This window comes from Lathyrus oleraceus, chromosome 5 (genome assembly GCF_024323335.1).
Source record: "Lathyrus oleraceus cultivar Zhongwan6 chromosome 5, CAAS_Psat_ZW6_1.0, whole genome shotgun sequence".
NCBI classification, from domain to species: domain Eukaryota; kingdom Viridiplantae; phylum Streptophyta; class Magnoliopsida; order Fabales; family Fabaceae; genus Lathyrus; species Lathyrus oleraceus.
Window position 1 is genome coordinate 100,045,720 of NC_066583.1, and position 16,129 is coordinate 100,061,848.

At 38.5% G+C, this 16,129-nt stretch overlaps 1 protein-coding gene across 1 annotated transcript; it reads right to left on the bottom strand.

Moving 5' to 3' along the window:
- Positions 1-499: 499 nt before the first annotated feature.
- On the bottom strand, positions 500-14,940 carry LOC127078994 (uncharacterized). The gene is made up of 5 exons (XM_051019412.1): positions 14,642-14,940; positions 14,342-14,524; positions 14,155-14,265; positions 14,033-14,082; positions 500-951 (listed from the first exon to the last, which is right to left on the bottom strand). Exons 1-5 carry the CDS (start codon positions 14,791-14,793, stop codon positions 500-502), a joined length of 948 nt encoding a protein of 315 aa, XP_050875369.1. The 5' UTR covers positions 14,794-14,940.
- Between the last annotated feature and the right edge of the window lie 1,189 nt (positions 14,941-16,129).

Consider the following 16,129-nt stretch of genomic DNA (forward strand, 5'->3'; position numbering starts at 1 on the left):
TGTAGTTGCCATCAATGCAACACTGACATGTTCCTCATCAGAGTCTTCTTCTTTTGGTTCTGAGTCGTCCCTTGTAGCCATAAGCCCCTTATGGCCTTTAGAAAACTTTTTCTTAGGCCTTTTGTCCTTCTTCAGCTTATGACACTCATTATTATAGTGACATGGCTTCTTGAACATATAAAAGACAACCTCTTTACTAGAACCTTGCTTTTTTGGTCCAGAAGAAGATTTAGAATGACCAGTAGTCCTTATAGCTCCTCTGAACTTTCCTTGTCCATACTGCATGTGCCTCTAGAGTCTGTTGACCCTCTTGGAAATCAAAGACAACTCATCATCATCTTCTGAGTCTTTATCTGAATCTTCTGATTCTTCCTCAGCTTGATAAGCCCTTGTCTTCTTAGGCTTGGACTTCAAGGTAAAAAAATTACCTCGCTTTTGAGGTTCATCTTCCTCGAGTTCTATCTCATGGCTTCTCAAAGAACTAACAAGTTCTTCAAGACTAAATAATGTTCAAGTCCTTTTCCAACTTCAAGGAATTTACCTTAGGTCTCCATTTTTTGGGGATACTTCTGATAATTTTCTTGACATGGTCAGTCGTAGAATACCATTTGTCTAAAAACCTGAGTCTTGCGACAAGCATCTGAAATCTTGAGAACATAGTCTCAATGGTTTCATCGTCTTCCATTCTGAATGCCTCATATTTCTGGATTAAGACCAAAGCCTTTGTCTCCTTAACTTGAGCATTCCCTTCATGAGTTATTCTCAAAGAATCAAAGATAGACTTAACAAAGTTTTTATTTGTTATATTCTCATACTCAATATAAGAGATATCATTAAGCAATATCGTTTTAGCCTTATGATGATTCTTGAAATCCTTCTTTTGTTGATTTGTCATAGCACTTCTTACTACTTTGTTTCCTTCAACATTTATTGGGTGAATGTAGCCATCGACTAAAAGATCCCAGGGTTCAACATCATATCCCAGAAAGAAACTTTTGATTATTTCTTTCTAGTAATCAAAATTTTCACCATCAAAGACTAGTGGTTTAGCGTTGTAGTGGTCTTTCTCGATGTTGTTAGCAACGACCATTGTTTCTCACACACAAATTGGATCGATACTGAACACGGTGAAGTATTGATAAAACTTTATCACAATTAGAACCAGAGCTCTGATGCCAATTGAATGTGTGAAAAAAATGAGAAATGAGAGGGGGGGTGAATTGGGTTTCAAAAACAAAAGCTTTTTACCAACTCAAAAACTCCACACAATCAAAAGAATAAAGAGATAAATACGCAAGGATTTTTATCCTGGTTCGCTTGAAATTAAAGCTACTCCAATCCACCCGCCAAGGTGATTTAACCTTATACACAACGACTTAATCCACTATAACCAAACATATTACATAAATCACAAAGAACACCTTTCTTTGTTTTCTCAAGGATCCGACTACAACTTAGCCTCCTCAAGGAAATCACAAAGAACGATTTCTTTGTCTTCTCAAGGATCTGACTACAACTTAGTCTCCTTAAGGAAATACAAACAAACAAGTTTGAATACAACTTTTTGTGTTACAAGTTGCTTCTACACAAGCAAATTTTACACAAATAAAATATAATTACTTAAAAAAAATATGCATATATTTAATAGCTTTTCACTTAGAAACAGTCTTGTAAAAATGTTTTAACAACATTGGTATTTTCTTTAAGTCTCTAAGTCCTACTTATATAGCATAAGAAAGAGACTGTTGGAAGGCAAATCCGGGATACTAAAAAGTAGTTATCCACTAATGGATTAGTGACAGGTGTGAAGAATAGTATTGTCCCTCGCCAATGTTTTCAGGTAGTGGAAGCAATATTTGATTTGTATTATGTACCCACTTTGATCTTATTTTCAAACTCATTAGATTTTGATGAAAAGTTGATGAAGCATGAAAAGAAGAAATACAAAGCTGAAACCAGAATCTTCAGTCAAAACCTTGATCACGTCAGCGTCTGGCTTGAGATCTTCAGAGTCTTCAGTTGAGTAACAAAACTTCAGAATCTTCAGTCAGAACCTTGACATCGTCATTGTTTGGCTTGAGATCTTCAGAGTCTTAAGCTAAGAAAAAAAACTTCAAAAAGTTGTCATTCTTCAGAAGCTTGATAATCAGAGTGACATCCAGAAGCAGAAGCGGAGAGATCATTGCAACAATAACATAAGGTCTTTCCAGAACTTCTCAGGAGTGAATCAACGTATAAGTAGAAAGAACATTTGTAGCAACAACATAAAGTCTTTCAAAACTTCTCATGAGTGAATCAGCGCAAAACGGAAAGAACATTGCAGCAGAAACATAGCTTCTTTCATAACTTCTCAAGAGTGATTTAATGCATAAGTGAATTTCAGAACAAATATTCAAAAACTGATGACGTTGCACATTATAAACTCAGAAACAGAACTGGTTGTTAAAGCTACACACTAATAGACCAATAGAGTACTAAAATTAATCTCACATAAATACTACATTGTTATCATCAAACTCAAAGGTATAGATGCAGAACCAAATCTTGTTCTAACATAACTATGTTGTCAGTATCTTCAGATTGCAACGAGCTATTATCAGCAAGTTTGACCTTGCTTTTCTTTGACTCGTTAAAATCTACTAACCATACTTTTCGAGCAGTCATGTGATTTGAGCAGCCTGAGTAGATGAACCAGATCTTGGATTCAACATGGTCATCTGTAACTGTAGTCGTAACCACCATATCATCAGAATCATCTGAATCTTGACGTGCAAGGTTCACTCCTTCGTCTTTTCCTTTTGTCGATCCATTATCTTTCCTGTACTAATAATGCTTGGCCAAGTGACCCCACTGTCATACGGTGAACTGACTTGGTGTGTTTTGCTTTTTATCGCAATGTCGCGGATAGCAAGAGTCGCCACCGACTTTTCTTTTATCCAATAAGGAAAGGTGGAAAAGAACAGGAAAGACCTCAATAGATTTTGGGTTCGGGAGGTACATTATACAAAGGGAAGGTATTAGCACCCTTTGTATCCATGGTTATCCATGGGCTCTTAATTGCTGGATCACTTATATTTTTGTTTGAAAAGTGTTGGTGAATTGTTAAAAATATTTCGAAAAGAGAGTTTAACTTTGTAATGATTCTCGTATGAATGTATACAAAGTATTTATCTCGCTTGATTTTGAAAACGGTTTAGAAAAATGTAACTTGGTAATGATTCTAGTATGAACGTATACCAAGTGGTGATTTTCTAGGATTTGCAAAGTGTGAGGGGTGGAAAATGTTTTAGGTTATGATCCAGCAATTGAGAGTTATACCTTCCTAAGGTCGTTATGAACGTTTCCTATCCTTATGAGGGTAAAACTGTCCTTACTATTGAGAAGTAAGTAGTTTTATCCTTTGGATGTAAAAGGGTCATCGTAGGGTCATCGATAGGTCATTGAAGGCAACAGTTGTAAGGATACCTTAGCATTCGAAGGGACGATCATCATTTAACCGTAGGCTACACCGAAGGGTCATCGAGGGACAAAATCGTATTTTCGAAGGCAACATCCGAGGGACCATGATTTATTTTATGATGATTTAACCGAAGGGCCGTTGCTAAGTGTATCCCTACATTCGCGGGACATGACCGTTATACCGTAATACCGTAGGGCAAAAGAGAGGTCCAAGATCACATATTTAGAGGCCATGTTTTAAAGTTAATTAGGTAATTAGGGTGAATCTCCACATTAAAGTCAATACATTAAAAATAATACATTAAAATTAATACATTAAAATTAATTAAGCAATTTAGGGCAGCTCTTCACAAGGGTATCCCACAAATAAAGTGGAAGACCTAAACAACAATCTTTTCCTGGGGTGTGTGAACCTTTGCAACATTCAGCAAACGGGTTAGAATACCAAATCAGGGTGCAATCGAGGATTACACCGCAAAAGAAATCACAACAGTAATATGATCAGATAAACAATGCCTGGCTATGATAAAACATGAGTGAAAAATCAGAATAGAAAAGTCGGCTACTGTCAGGTTCGCGCCTGCCTCGCCTAGCGAAGGCTTAGCGAATACTCGCTTCATGCTCGCTTAGCGACGTGCTAGCGAGCGACTGCGGATTCTGGTTTTGATATCAGTATAATTTCAACCAATTTTATGCCTTATGGCTTTCATTACAGCAATTATATGGTTAATCATTTAAGGTATTCAAGTGCACACTACAATTCACATGACAAACTTAAGATATTTTCATAAATTTAATCATAATGCCATATGCAAATTAAGAACATAAGGTAGTAATAGCAATTGTAACCTTGAATTGGCCGACCGGATCGAATTGAGCGGAAGTGACCTTGCTGCCGCCGGCTTTTCCTTCAGGGTTTCTCGGAATTCTCAGGGTTAGCCTCCAGGGTTTTCCGTCTGTGAGCGCGAGGGTTTGCTTGCTAGGGTTCTCCTTTCGTCCTTTTTCGTTCTCCCTTTCATTACTGAAGTGCTGGTATTTATAATGCTCTTTTTCATGACCTAATGGGCTCAGAATGAAGCCCGAAATTTTCTGTTGTCTGTCAGCTTCGCTAGGCGAGCGTGTAGCGAACGTGTAGCGAAATTTTCCCTAAAGCGCTTTCTAATCCCCCCCTTAGACAGCGCTTTTTACAAAAGCGATGTCTAAGGTATACGAAAATTTTTGAAGCTTTTGTTTTAAACCACATTTTTTCCAGGTTTATAAACCAGAATTTCTACCTGTTTTCAACCAGATTTTGACAGACAATTATCACATTTTATATATGTCATTTTGGCCTTTTTTCTACCAATTTTTGGCTAACAAATATATATATATATATACCAATTCAAACCAATTTTGCCTTAAATGTATCAAAATATATACAAATTTATGTACACATTTACAAGTCATTACATATACTACAAATGTACACATTAATTACACAAATTTATGAACAAACATTGAGCTCTAACATGAATTGACACCACTCCTCTTTGATTTCGTCCACTTGATCCTTTGTATAAAATGCACACTTGAATTCCTCAAAGTACTACATAATAATATAACATATTTTGAATTAATTCCAACTATTTAATTATATGAGATATGTGTAAATATAAAAATAACTCATAAGTTAGAAATACATACATCGATGGGAATCTTTAATTGGCCCAAAGCAAGAGTATCTCGCATAAACCTCAACATGAAATACCCGCAATCTATTTGATTACGTTGTTGAGGACACTACATATGAAAAAAAAAATATGGATTATAAATCCTAAGTTTTATCAAGTGTCATCTGTAACACCCTTCTAAAATACCCCAAAAATTAATTAAAATAATAAACATATAATCAGAGTAATAGTGCACCAAGGGTGTCACACAACATTCCACACCATTTAAACAATATAACAGTCATGCTCTTTTATTTAATTTAAATATAAAGTATTTGCACAATTACGCAGCGGATAGAGATCAACTCAATCATGCAAAACATGTAACATCACATGTAATTTAGTTCAACAACAACAACAATAACAATCAAAGTGTTTCCGCCCGATGTTACATCTATCAGAGCATGACCCACTAGGGAGACTACACTAGACTCCAAGCATTTGCTTCTACTCAACTCATTTCTCATTACCTGAAAAATAGTTGTAAGGGTGAGTTCCTCAATCAATATAATAAGCATTATAAAACAACATGTAATGCCAAGTAATTAACACATCAATCACCCTAATTGCAATACACATTCAGTAATAGCTCATTGGCTTAAACATCATACTCAACATCAATATACAATACCAGTATAATCTCAAATCATACTTAACAACAACACAACACACGTATAATATTGGAACACATCCATTCATATTATACGCCATACATATTTTTATGCAATGAGACTCTACACATGCGGTACCGACTATCCTTGAACATATAGTTCAAGCTCACCGATCCCTCCAGATACGGCTACTAAGCTCACTAGTCCCACTCATTTGAGACCTAGTGACTCACTCACTAATTCCTCACCATGGGAATTAGCTACAGCCCCGAAGGCTAGACTATGCACACTAATCATCTAGTATGCAAACATCAACAACAAACCCACAATGGTTCACTCACTAATTCCTCACCATGGGAATTAGCTACAGCCCCAAAGGCTATGCTATACACGCTAATCATCTAGCAATACAGCACCAACAACAATTCATAACGGACACAAGCTCACACTCTAAGCCATACAACAGTCCATTCACACATGCATGTATAATATATATACATTCACAGCATCATGCACATCATTATACATCATCAATATTTCATCACATAAGCATGTCAGATTATGCCAAACAACAACCACAATATTAGTACATTCCACTAATCCATATACTGCTTAAAACAGTGGGAATTAATCCCTATTACACCATAGGCCAACATAGACCAATCCTCAGATAGGTACACAACATTTAAACGACAATTTTTCCATTCTGCTACAGCGTTAACCGGTTAACGCCCTGGGTTAACCGTTAACGCAGCACAACACGCTTACTGTCTCAAAACTTAACAGTGTTAACCGGTTAACACCCTGGGTTAACCGGTTAACGCAGCACAAACAGCAATATTCACAAATCACAACAGTGTTAACCGGTTAACGCCCTGGGTTAACCGGTTAACGCAGACAAAACAGTACATTTTCACAATTCAACACAGTGTTAACCGGTTAACACCCTGGGTTAACCGGTTAACGCAAGACAGAAAGCTGTTCCTGCGCTAACACACAGCAGAAAGCAGAATTCTCCGCATTTTCCGCTGTTGGAGGACTTCCGGACCTCCGAATCCAATTCCGTAAAAAGCTCTACGTCCAGTAAATTACGACACACTCATTTACGGGTTCAATTACAGTCTTTAACACAGTTTATCCAACATCATTTTCAACATCAACAAATCCCAATTAGGGTCAAATTAACAGCTTATTACTACCCATCACATATCATCCCATAATACCCATTAATCGAGATAAACCCCCCTTACCTGATTAATCGACGAATCTCAAGCTTCAAGCTCTGCTCTCTTCACCCTTCAGCCCTTGCTCTGCCTCTTTCACGATCGCTTCTTCTGTTTCTCTTTTTGCCCTTTTCCACGTTCTGTCTCCTTTTTCCTTTTCACGTGAAAAACCTTTTTCCAAAAATTGGGACTTTTCATTATTCCAACTTATATATTCCAAATAATAATTATTATTCCAAAAAAATAATAATTCAAAAATAATAATAATAATAAAATTTCCAATTATTTAATTAAATTAATAATTAAATTATTAACTCAATTCAAATAATTATTTTATTATTATCGGGGTGTTACAACTCTCCCCCACTAAAAGAGTTTTCGTCCTCGAAAACATACCTCAAGCGAACAACTCTGGGTAAGACTCCTTCATCTTACTCTCCAGTTCCCAAGTCACGTTGCCACCTGCTGGTCCTCCCCAAGCTACCTTCACCAAGGCAATCTCTTTACCCCGCAACTGCTTCAACTCTCGATCCTCGATCCTCATAGGTGATGTTTCAACAGTCAGGTTATCTCTCACCTGTACATCATCTATTTGGACTACATGCGATGGATCATGAATGTACCTCCTCAACTGAGACACATGAAAAACTTCATGCAAATTCGCAAGCGACGGCGGTAAGGCGATACGATAGGCTACTTCTCCTATCCTCTCCAAAATCTGATAAGGACCAATAAATCGAGGTGTCAACTTCTTCGACTTCAAAGCTCGACCAACACCAGTTATCGGAGTGACGCGAAGAAACACATGATCTCCCTCTTGGAACTCAAGTGACTTCCTCCTCTTATCGTGATAACTCTTCTGACGACTCTGAGCAATTCTCATCTTCTCCTGAATCATCTTAATCTTTTCCGTAGTTTGTTGAACAATCTCCGGTCCAACCACAGCACTCTCACCGGACTCATGCCAACATAAAGGTGTCCGACATCTCCTACCATACAAAGCTTCAAACGGTGCCATACCAATGCTCGAATGAAAACTATTGTTGTAGGTGAACTCAATCAAAGGCAAATAACAATCCCAAGCACCTCCTTTTTCTAAAACACAAGCTCTCAAAAGATCCTCCAGTGACTGAATCGTCCTCTCAGTCTGACCATCAGTCTGCGGGTGATATGCAGAACTCAATCTCAGTTTAGTTCCCAAAGCCTTCTGCAAACCCTCCCAGAACTTCGATGTAAATCTAGGATCTCTGTCCGAAACAATACTCGACGGAATACCATGCAAGCTTACAATCTTCTCAATATACAACTCGGCTAATCTCTCTAACGGATAATCCATTCTGATCGGAATGAAATGAGCCGACTTCGTCAATCTGTCCACGATCACCCAAATGGCTTCAAAATTCTTACTTGTCCTCGGTAAACCAGAAACAAAATCCATACTGATACTGTCCCACTTCCACTCTGGAATAGCCAACGGTTGCATTAGTCCAGACGGCTTCTGATGCTCAATCTTTGACTTCTGACAAGTCAAACAAGAATAAACAAAACTCGCAATTTCTCTTTTCATTCCCGGCCACCAAAATAACTTCTTCAAATCATGATACATCTTCGTAGCTCCAGGATGAATACTTAAGCCACTACGATGTCCCTCCTCAAGAATACTCTTCTTAAGCTCAATAACATTCGGAATACACACCCGACTACCAAATTTCAAAACACCATTCTCATCAACTCTGAATTCACCACCTCGACCTTGATTCACTAAAGTCAACTTATCAACCAAAAGCATATCGGATTTCTGACCCTCTCTGATCTCCTCCAGAATACCACTCGTTAACTTCAACATTCCCAATTTAACACTGTTGTGAGTACTCTCACACACCAAACTCAAGTCTCTAAACTGCTCAATTAAATCCAATTCCTTAACCATTAACATGGACATATGTAATGATTTCCGACTCAACGCATCAGCCACTACATTTGCCTTACCCGGATGGTAATTCAAACCAAAGTCATAATCCTTCAGAAATTCTAACCATCTCCTCTGTCTCATATTCAGCTCTTTCTGATCAAACAAATACTTTAAACTCTTATGGTCACTGAAAACCTCAAATCTTGATCCATACAAGTAATGCCTCCACAACTTCAAAACAAACACTACAGCTGCCAACTCTAAATCGTGCGTCGGATAGTTCCTTTCATGAACCCTCAGCTGTCTCGAAGCATAAGCTATAACCTGCTTATTCTGCATCAACACACCACCCAAACCCAACAATGAAGCATCACAGTAAACTTCAAATGGTTCCGACGAACTCGGTAACGTCAAAATAGGAGCAGTAGTCAACCTTCTCTTTAGCTCTTGGAAACCTTCTTCACATTTTGAGTCCCAAACAAACGCTTGCCCCTTTCTAGTCAACATCGTCAACGGTAACGCCAACTTAGAAAATCCCTCAATGAACTTCCTATAATAACCAGCCAAACCAAGGAAACTTCGAATCTCAGCAACAGACTTCGGAGCTTCCCACTTAGATACCGCTTCTATCTTAGAAGGATCAACAGCAACACCACCTCTTGAAATCACATGACCAAGAAAACTAACTTCTCCTAACCAAAATTCACACTTAGACAGTTTAGCAAATAACTGCTTTTCTCGCAGCACTCCTAAAACCACTCTCAAATGCTCAGCATGCTCTTCTTCAGATTTCGAATACACCAAAATGTCATCAATAAACACCACAACAAACTGATCCAAGTACGGATGGAAAATCCTATTCATGTACTCCATAAATACTCCAGGCGCATTAGTCACACCAAAAGGCATTACAGAATACTCATAATGTCCATACCTCGTTCTGAAAGCAGTCTTCTGAATATCCTCAGTTTTCACACGTATCTGATGATACCCAGATCTCAAATCTATCTTGCTGAACACACTCGCACCAACCAACTGATCCATCAAATCATCAATCCTCGGCAAAGGATACCGATTCTTGATCGTCACTTTATTCAGTTGCCTGTAGTCTACACACAACCTCATAGTACCTTCCTTCTTCTTAACCAACAACACTGGTGCACCCCACGGTGACACACTTGGACGAATAAACTTCTTATCCAACAAATCTTCCAACTGACTTTTCAATTCAGCTAACTCAACAGCAGACATACGGTACGGAGCCATCGATATCGGTCTAGTACCAGGTACCAATTCAATCGAGAACTCAACTTCACGCTCTGGCGGTAACTCATTCACTTCTTCCGGAAACACATCAGGAAAATCACACACCACTGCTATATCACGAATCACCAGTTTATCTTTAGCCTCTAAAGTTGCCAACAGCATAAACAACTCTGCCCCATCTGCCACTTCCTCATTCACCTGCCTGGCTGATAGAAACAGACTCTGCCCTTCCTCAATCTCAGGAAATATCACCGTCTTATCAAAACAGTTGATATAAACTCGGTTAAACACCAACCAGTTCATACCCAAGATAACGTCAATCTGCACCAATGGAAGACACACAAGGTCTATCCCAAAATCTCTACCAAAAATATTCAAAGGACAACTCAAACAAACCGAAGTAGTAGTCACTGAACCCTTTGCAGGAGTATCAATCACCATACTTCCACGCATCTCAGATATCTCTAACTTAAGCTTCACAGCACAATCCACAGATATAAAAGAATGAGTAGCACCTGTGTCAATAATAGCTATAAGAGGAAAGCCATTAATATAACACGTACCTCTGATCAAACGATCATCTGCAGAAGTCTCAGAACCTGATAGAGCAAAAACCTTGCCTCCTGACTGATTCTCCTTCTTCGGCTTAGGACACTGGGGACTGATATGACCCAACTCTCCACAGTTGAAACAAGTTACAGTCTTCAATCGGCACTCTGCAGCCAAGTGACCACCTTTCCCACACTTGAAACACTTCATCTCAGCACTGGTACACTCATGAACACGATGTCCAGCCCGACCACATCTATAACACTTAGCAGGAGCACTAGAGTCTCCCCCACTAGGCCTCTTCATCCCACTCTGCTTCTGAAAACCTTTGCCAGCTGTATACGGTTTTCCACGATCCATCTGATTCTTACCCTTCCTATCAACCCTCTGCTGATAGCTCTCTGCTCTAGCCTTGGAATCCTGTTCAAAAATTCTGCAACAGTCAACCAAGTCAGAAAACACCCTGATCCTCTGATATCCAATAGCTTGTTTGATCTCAGGACGCAACCCGTTCTCAAACTTCACACATTTCGAAAATTCTCCAGCAGCCTCATTATAGGGAGTATAGTACTTTGACAGTTCGGTGAACTTCGCAGCATACTCAGTAACCGACCTGTTACCCTGCTTCAATTCCAAAAACTCTATCTCTTTCTTTCCTCTGACATCTTCTGGAAAATACTTTCTCAGGAACCTTTCCCTGAACACAGCCCAAGTGATCTCAGTATTCCCAACAGATTCCAACTCAGTGCGGGTAGCAACCCACCAATCATCAGCTTCCTCTGACAGCATATGTGTACCGAACCTGACCTCCTGGTTATCAGCACACTCATTTACTCTGAAGATCCTCTCGATCTCCTTCAACCACTTCTGAGCACCATCTGGATCGTATGCTCCCTTGAACATTGGAGGATTGTTCTTCTGGAACTCACTCAGTTGACGAGCAGCTCCCATTCCTACAACATTTGGATTCCCTCCAAGTACTCCAGCCAGCATACCCAGAGCCTCAGCAATCGCAGCATCATCTCTACCTCTTCCAGCCATCTCTATTCTGAAAACCCAACAACTAAAACAATAAGTACTGATAGGGTTACACAACACCTATCCCGTACAGGGAAAACAGAATAATTACGACTCGACACGACCGACTATGCTCTGATACCACTAATGTAACACCCTTCTAAAATACCCCAAAAATTAATTAAAATAATAAACATATAATCAGAGTAATAGTGCACCAAGGGTGTCACACAACATTCCACACCATTTAAACAATATAACAGTCATGCTCTTTTATTTAATTTAAATATAAAGTATTTGCACAATTACGCAGCGGATAGAGATCAACTCAATCATGCAAAACATGTAACATCACATGTAATTTAGTTCAACAACAACAACAATAACAATCAAAGTGTTTCCGCCCGATGTTACATCTATCAGAGCATGACCCACTAGGGAGACTACACTAGACTCCAAGCATTTGCTTCTACTCAACTCATTTCTCATTACCTGAAAAATAGTTGTAAGGGTGAGTTCCTCAATCAATATAATAAGCATTATAAAACAACATGTAATGCCAAGTAATTAACACATCAATCACCCTAATTGCAATACACATTCAGTAATAGCTCATTGGCTTAAACATCATACTCAACATCAATATACAATACCAGTATAATCTCAAATCATACTTAACAACAACACAACACACGTATAATATTGGAACACATCCATTCATATTATACGCCATACATATTTTTATGCAATGAGACTCTACACATGCGGTACCGACTATCCTTGAACATATAGTTCAAGCTCACCGATCCCTCCAGATACGGCTACTAAGCTCACTAGTCCCACTCATTTGAGACCTAGTGACTCACTCACTAATTCCTCACCATGGGAATTAGCTACAGCCCCGAAGGCTAGACTATGCACACTAATCATCTAGTATGCAAACATCAACAACAAACCCACAATGGTTCACTCACTAATTCCTCACCATGGGAATTAGCTACAGCCCCAAAGGCTATGCTATACACGCTAATCATCTAGCAATACAGCACCAACAACAATTCATAACGGACACAAGCTCACACTCTAAGCCATACAACAGTCCATTCACACATGCATGTATAATATATATACATTCACAGCATCATGCACATCATTATACATCATCAATATTTCATCACATAAGCATGTCAGATTATGCCAAACAACAACCACAATATTAGTACATTCCACTAATCCATATACTGCTTAAAACAGTGGGAATTAATCCCTATTACACCATAGGCCAACATAGACCAATCCTCAGATAGGTACACAACATTTAAACGACAATTTTTCCATTCTGCTACAGCGTTAACCGGTTAACGCCCTGGGTTAACCGGTTAACGCAGCACAACACGCTTACTGTCTCAAAACTTAACAGTGTTAACCGGTTAACACCCTGGGTTAACCGGTTAACGCAGCACAAACAGCAATATTCACAAATCACAACAGTGTTAACCGGTTAACGCCCTGGGTTAACCGGTTAACGCAGACAAAACAGTACATTTTCACAATTCAACACAGTGTTAACCGGTTAACACCCTGGGTTAACCGGTTAACGCAAGACAGAAAGCTGTTCCTGCGCTAACACACAGCAGAAAGCAGAATTCTCCGCATTTTCCGCTGTTGGAGGACTTCCGGACCTCCGAATCCAATTCCGTAAAAAGCTCTACGTCCAGTAAATTACGACACACTCATTTACGGGTTCAATTACAGTCTTTAACACAGTTTATCCAACATCATTTTCAACATCAACAAATCCCAATTAGGGTCAAATTAACAGCTTATTACTACCCATCACATATCATCCCATAATACCCATTAATCGAGATAAACCCCCCTTACCTGATTAATCGACGAATCTCAAGCTTCAAGCTCTGCTCTCTTCACCCTTCAGCCCTTGCTCTGCCTCTTTCACGATCGCTTCTTCTGTTTCTCTTTTTGCCCTTTTCCACGTTCTGTCTCCTTTTTCCTTTTCACGTGAAAAACCTTTTTCCAAAAATTGGGACTTTTCATTATTCCAACTTATATATTCCAAATAATAATTATTATTCCAAAAAAATAATAATTCAAAAATAATAATAATAATAAAATTTCCAATTATTTAATTAAATTAATAATTAAATTATTAACTCAATTCAAATAATTATTTTATTATTATCGGGGTGTTACATCATCACTAATATAATAAAAAATGTGGTAATTAAAAATATACCGCCACTTTAATCCATGTAATGGAGTTGGCGCCCCTCCTTGAGGTTTGGATAACTCGTTGGGCCCGAAAAGCTTGTAGGACGCTAATAAAATAAAAATGAAGCAATTAAAACAATTCACATAAACTAAGAAAATTTTTGAACATTCTCACTTACGTGTCAATTAGGACCTTCATATCCGGGTATGTTGTCCAATCATTTCCTAACGAGTCAAGATAATACACAATTTCTCGGATAGGATTGATTGCGAGCAACAACCAATGTCCACTGTAATGATTAGGCAAATGTTAGATGGTAACTTGGAAAATAATTATAATAGATGAATTTAGAATGAAATGCTAACCCGGTATTAAACGGTATAAAAAACAACTTCTCCGCATCTTTATTGTCCATGAGGATCCGAAGAACGTACTCCGTCACGGTATCCGGTCTATTTAAGATTAAAACTAAGTTGACGGTCGCGGGTGCTAAGAATCCGAATGACACGTCCAAACCATTGGGGCGCATCAATTTGTCATACAAAAACCTAATATAAAAACATCATTAACACCTCTTTTGAAACATAAAGTAAACCGGATTAACATAAAGTAAACATCATTAACATAAGTTGTTTAATTAATAAAACAAAGTAGACCGGATTTACCTAATATATGTATTGACAACGTTGACGCCGATTTCTTCATGACTAAAAACTTGCATGAAGTCTTCATTACCAATCATTTGGTCGTAATCAAAGCCGAAAATCCCTACCTCCATATGTAGGGTCCGAACACCTCCGGTCGGTATATCGGTCATCTCTAGAAATGTCCTGAGGCACGACCTATACTTGGTGGTAGTTTTTTTCCTAGCTACGGTCTTCTTAGCACCAGAACTTTTTACCCGTGCGGAGGCGTTGCTAACCTCCTTTTTTTGTTGTGCGGAGGCATTGCTAACCTCATTTTCTTGAAGCTACATGTCATATAAATAGTTAGATCAAATTAAGAATGTAACAACTTCCATGAATATATGTCATATAATTGTATATTACCTCTTTTCTTGAAACCGTGGACTCGGTATACCGTGGAATCGCATTATCTTTTGATTTGGATTTTGTGGGAGTCTATTTAACATAACCAAGGAAAATATGTAAGTAAAATTTTAAGCATAAATTTTAAACTTTGAATATAAACATTAAAGTTAACATAAGTTTTAAGCATACCTCATATCCTACGCATATGAGGTTTGTCGGCCATGCAACAAACGAACCTACTGCTTCGTGCACCGTTGTTGCATCCGAATCATCGCTAGGATATGGTAATGCTGTATTCGGCTCAACTGCAATATCAACTGATACCTTCAAACATCCAGCAGGGAGCTCTCTAGTGTGGAGTAATACTCCGCTAACGTTATGCACTTTTCCCTTGCCAACCATCCGATAGTATGGTGACGACAAATACAGCTGACAATGGGAAATGCCCTAAAACCAATAATAACAAGAAATCGTTAATGTGTATATATGTCAAATACATAATTTAAGCAAATAGTTCAATTTAAGACAATTATATGTAATTACCTCTGGAATGTTCGGCTGAAAGGTACAGTTGATACTGTTTTTGTCCGAAGCATCTCTGTATACTGTTGAGGCGCTAGCCTCTCTTTCTCTCCTCAATGCATCAAGCTCAGCTTGCATGGCTTCCAATCTTGCATGAAGCTCCCGATTACTAGGAGCCTTTCCTTTTTAATACTCAGGGAGGTCGGAGTGACTCCAAATCCCTTACCCCTCACCCGACCAGAATACTCAGGGACATCTAATGCCCGACTAAGTATGCCCTTAGTATCATCGGGAGATAAAGACTGAGATAGCTCCTCCTGAAAAATCAGATGAATACCGTATACTTGTCAAATATTTGTGTATAAAAATGTTATTCAATTAATGAAAAAATGTTATACTTACACATTTCTGGTATACGTGTAAAACTTCTTCTTGAGGAACTCCAGATTTGCCCACACGGGCTTCCTTCCACAAAACATGTGCAGGAAGAGATGTTTCTGAACTTTCCTCCTTCTGCAGCTACACATTAAGTCATACAATTTGATCAGATAAAACTAATATATGATGAACAAATTTGTTATCGCAATTTATAAATACTTA